Source organism: Coffea eugenioides, chromosome 6 (assembly GCF_003713205.1).
Source record: "Coffea eugenioides isolate CCC68of chromosome 6, Ceug_1.0, whole genome shotgun sequence".
NCBI lineage: Eukaryota > Viridiplantae > Streptophyta > Magnoliopsida > Gentianales > Rubiaceae > Coffea > Coffea eugenioides.
Genome location: NC_040040.1, coordinates 15,306,599 through 15,312,040, shown reverse-complemented (window position 1 = coordinate 15,312,040; position 5,442 = coordinate 15,306,599). Strand labels below are relative to the sequence as shown.

The 5,442-nt window shown below is 37.8% G+C and overlaps 1 protein-coding gene across 1 annotated transcript; it reads right to left on the bottom strand.

Annotated features, from left to right (window-relative positions):
• Positions 1 to 857: 857 nt before the first annotated feature.
• LOC113773026 (CBL-interacting serine/threonine-protein kinase 6) lies at positions 858 to 2,799 on the bottom strand. Its single transcript, XM_027317539.1, has one exon. It carries the CDS (start codon positions 2,449 to 2,451, stop codon positions 1,144 to 1,146), a length of 1,308 nt encoding a protein of 435 aa, XP_027173340.1. The 5' UTR covers positions 2,452 to 2,799; the 3' UTR covers positions 858 to 1,143.
• Between the last annotated feature and the right edge of the window lie 2,643 nt (positions 2,800 to 5,442).

The following is a 5,442-nucleotide window of genomic DNA, read 5'->3' as shown; positions in this document are numbered from 1 at the left end:
CACACCCATCATTTTACTCCGCCTGCCAGATTTTTGTTTTTTTTTTGGGGTTGGGTAGAATAGAACCACCAACCAACAGAGATAAGATGTGGGTTATTTCCGCTGTACAACAATTCAATAAGGTTTTGGACCCAACTCCCCATGGCAGAAAAAAGTGGAAGTAAAATTTTAGTGCTATGAAATGATATCATAAAATAAAGTATAACATTTTTTTGTGAAATTTTATAATTCGATCCCTATGTCATCACGCTATAACAATAAGCTTAACATCTCAGCTACGAAAGTAATGTAGAAATCAAGAAAGTAGGGAATGAGTAAGGGAAGACTACTACTGTTTTTGCAAGATGTTCATCAAGAAAGCAGGTAAATCACACAAGTGGTGGACTAGGACTATTTTTGGCTTCTATCCAAGATACACCTTCTGCGTTGAAAAGCAAATAATACTACAGAAAAAGAGATCACGATTTGTTGTTAGTTCACATAATCTTTCCCCAACCCGAACCCAAAGTTGGATTTGAGGGTACAAACTGTCCTGAAACTGGAAAAAGTGCACATGGTCCCTTGCAAGTTGGAACAGAAAAAGTGACAACAATTATTGTAGGATGATGAACATGGTTTGGTTTGAGCCCTACTTGAGTTATTGAAACCTGCCTAACTTTTAACGTACTATCAAGTTTTAAATAAATGATCGAAACAATCAGCTTTTAAAACATTCTCTTTTATCTTTCTTCTCTCTTTCTCTTCCATGCAGATGCGAGTCTTGAAACCTTACAAATTGATAGCATCTTGTTTTAAAGGGGAGAATCCTTTTATGAATATTCTAAGAAGAGGAACAGTGAACAAAATAATAACCCAAGTTGCACAAAAAGCCACGATTCCATTCACAAAGTTGATTAATTCAACAGCGAAATTCTGATTCACAGATCCATTCACAATTTCACAGCAAAACACAAGGATACGTAACCTAACTGAAACTTGGACAAATGATCAAGATATCCTATAGCTAAATGAACAAATCCCAATTCAGAGCCTCATAATTCAAGAGCAGTATCACAATTTCAACATAATACTAGAAACAAATACAACGTCAATGGATAATCCAATCATATGATGGATGAATCTTGGTTTCCCCAGCTGGATGAATCAAGCAGCAGGCATTGAATTCCCAGCTGGAGTGGTCCAAACAATGTCCTTGAGTGCTGGTCTGAGCTCTTTGTTGCAGAATTGGTTGTACTCCAAAGTATCACCACTAGACTTCTTCACCTCAACCACCACAAATGAAGGTGCCACGGCGAAGATATCAGCAGCAATTCCTAGCTTGCCTTTTCTTCCGTTTTCCAACCCCTGCAATCTAACACAGGAATCGCTCCTCTTGAAGCTGAAATTCTTTGTTTTCGCTACCTCCTCAAGCTTAGAGATGACACTGCTAGCTGGCTTTGTCGTTGCAAATCTCAACTCTTCTTTCTCCTCCCTTTTCTTCTCCTCAAAAAGGGGCGACAAGTCAAATCCTTCCGATAAAGAGATGATGTGGAAAGCATTCAAAGTCTCAATCTCCTTCCCCCTTGCTACAACACCTTCATCCTCCACCACCGCGAATTCTTGCTCCTCCTTACTTCTCAAAGTTTTAGGCACCGATTTCTTAAACCAAGAAGAATCCATAATCTTGGAAATGGAAACCCTCGTACTTGGGTTGGGATCCAACATCTTGGTTATCAATTTCCGAGCTTCCGGTGACAACCAAGGCGGGCACTTGAAATCTCCGCGGTAAATTTTCCTATACATGGAAACAAGATTATCATCCTGGAAAGGCAAATATCCGGCCAACAGCACGAAGAGAATTACCCCACATGACCAGATATCCGCTCTAGCCCCATCATAACCCTTCTTGCCAATCACCTCCGGTGCGACGTAGGCCGGCGTTCCGCATGTGGTATGCAATAGTCCATCTTGCCGGAGATGATCGGTGAAGGCGCTGAGCCCAAAATCTGTCACCTTCAAATTCCCATCCTCATCTAGGAGGAGATTCTCAGGCTTCAAGTCTCTATGATACACCCCGCGGCTGTGGCAGAAATCAATGGCCGACATCAACTGCTGGAAATAATTCCTAGCGACTTCTTCCCGGAGCCGGCCTTTGGCGATTTTAGCGAACAATTCTCCGCCGCGAATAAGCTCCATGGCAAAGTAAATCTTGCTTTTACTAGCCAATACCTCATGCAAATCCACGATGTTGGGATGCTTCACCATTTTCATGACGGAGATTTCTCGTTTGATTTGCTCCATCATCCCTACCTTTATCACCTTCTCTTTCCCGACAACTTTCATGGCCACGCTCTTGCCCGTTTGCAGGTTCCGCGACATATACACCTTAGCAAAAGTCCCGTGGCCCAAAAGCCGCCCCAGCTCGTACTTTCCGCGAAGTACTCCGCATTTCTCCTCGGACCCCATTGTCATCGGCGCTCTGTAGAATGATTTTGCTGAAAAAAAATGAAAATAGTACAAGAAAACTAAAGGGTTTGTTTTGGTTGACAGGCTGAAGAACTGCACTGTTTTGTTGGACTGGGAAAATATTTAAGCTGGCTGAGAAGGGGTGAAAGGATTCACCCGTCTTCGACGTGTTTCCGGTGGCAATTCCTGCCGCCGGTGGGTTGTTTTTGGGACCTTCCGCCGCCCAAATGGGGGTTAAGAAGCGAAGCAATTCTCATCTCTCTGCATTCGCAACTGGGGCAGTAGAGGAAGGCAAAGAAATAAGGGCTTTCACTAGGGTTGGCGAGCTAAACCAACGAGAGCTCTCTAGTCGCCTCTCTTCTCTAATTTCTTGCCTAGTTCCTCAGGTGGGCAAATATATAGTCGATGTAGGGTAAAATGGTCAATTTAGATTATCCTCCGGCTCTTCAATCTGACGGCTGTGATCAGCTTGATGGAAGGATTACGTGTCAAGATCGTCGATGGGTACTAACTGCAGCGTTTGGATTATGTGAATGATTGGGCGAGACACGTGTGCGGCACATGCGGTAAACGAGCAGAGGTAAGCGAGTAAAACACTTTGAAGCCAACTTCTTGTCTTATCGAAATTACTTTTTTGTCCTTCTTGTCACCATGTTTTATATGTACATAATATTTATATTAAGGCACAGACTAGGAAAAAAAAATTATTATATTAGTAATACATATAATATGATGCAATTGTAGTCCAAGAAAAAGATGACAATTACAGAAGTGCCACGTCTACGATGTGGGTGGAATTGAGGTGGGGGCAACATCGTCAACGTCTAAAGTTTGTGCAATTTTGGGAATGTATGATGGCAAAGGTTGAATTAGGAAGTCAATTATTGAGGTTTATTTATTCGTAGAAAAGGACGTCAGCAAGCATAATGAGAGTTCCACGTAAGACAGCGCTGGACGGTGAGAATATGTAGGCTTAGAGAACTGTGGTGAAATTAAAGCATACTACGTGATTATAACCGCACGGCACTTACTGCTCACAATGACGTTGTGTGGCCCCTGATATTGCAGAAGAGGAGACGGTGGGCTGGTGATTTTTGTGAATGCACAAGCGCCATTTGATTCATCGAATGATAGGCCGCAAAACGTCGGCTGTCAAATGGAGATTGAAGACATTGACACCATGAAATTTTTGTCTGCTGAGATATAATAAAATGTTTTAAAACTCAGACCGCTAATTGAACCGGCAGAGTGATCGAATCGAAATTCAAACAGGTTCAACTCTAGTTCGATGACACGCTTATCTAATAAGATATCTCATGGACCAAGTTAAGATATCATCGGATAAAATGTTAAATATTTTTAAACACAAATAAATATTTAAAATTGTGAATTCAAACAAATATATTCATCTCAATTGTACCTATTTGGAAAAAAATCTTAAATCCTACATGAATCACAACCATATTCTCAAATTAAACAAAATGCATTGGAACTTCTAAAATTAAACTAAATCTAATAAAACTACAAAACAACACGACGATCTTTGAGTTTAAGGGTGAGCAATAGAGAGAGTTTGGTTATTCTTTTAGAAATTAGGGTAGAGAACAAAAGATTCGATAGATGAGTTTTATGTTTAGGTTCATTTAATATAAAAGATGGAAAAAAAATGAAAAATTACAGTTCACGGGTCAACCCAGATTGAACGATCTAGCTGATTTTTTGCGATTTTTGATCGATTTTTATGATAAGTCAACACTAATAGTGAATCGGAGCTGGTTCACAATCCAATCGGTCAAATCAGGCAGTTCGGTCCTATTTTCAAAACATCGCTAAGATGATGAAACTTCCGAGTTGAAACAACTCATTTGGTGGATCTCCATGGAAGAAAGCCCTCTCTCGAGTTTTTTTTTAGCTTATTTTATAGAAATAATTTCTCTTTTAGGGTTTTTTTAAGGAGAGATCTTAAAGAGAGATTCTTCTGGCGTAAAATCTCCTAGTTTCAGTTTCCTTTCTCTTAAATTATTCTATTCAGAATCTTATTCGCTCCTAGAGTTTTTCTTTGTAAGAGTTTTGTTTCAGTTTTTATCTTTTCCTATGAAATTTGAGATTTTATAGATCTAATTTCTCAAATATGTAATTTCTCCATTTATTATTGTCAAATCCAAACTTCTTTTTCGGTTTGAACCAGTTTTTAATCAGATCTAATTGTTAGAAGACACGCACAGATGCATGGGTTTACAATAACCACATTTTTTATTTGTATTGATTTTTCAGATTTGTTGTATCTATTGATTTCAAATTTGTATCTATATATATCTGTGTCATGTTCGATTTGATGTATTTCTATAGTACAAATTGATTGAATGAAATAATTTTTTCTATGAAGAAAAAACTGCAACAACAACAATTCGCTAAAGTAAATCTTTTGGACTTATTGTTGTAACTGAAAGCAAGATTCTCTTTTAGGAACCCTTAATAGTCCAATGAAACTGTGTGTGTGTGTATATATAGTATAATTTTTGAAGGGATTTTATTAAGTAATTATTAATATATTTAATTTAGGTTAAATCTTTTATCAATTATCAGCATAAAGATATTTTTATTTTAACGTGTTCGGATGTGTATCACATATGAAAAATATGAATTTTAAAATTTTAAAAAAGATTATATGGAAATTGTCTAAATCAACAAATAAATATTCACATGTAAAAAATGTTTATCTTTTACTTTAATCTAATATATTATTTAATACACATTTACATTTACATCCCTTATTTAATAAAATTACCTAGGCCATTTAGACTTCTCACGGGGTAACCTTGACCTAGGCCACTTGGACTTCTCATGGGACAACCTTTGATAAGCCAATGGTTTCTTAGACGTGTCGAGGGTTTTGTTTGGATCGATAGTTATTTGGAAAAAGAAGTTTTGATATTTTAAATTTTAATGTCAATTATGTGAAATAAAAATATGATTGAAAAACGTATTTTGTAAATA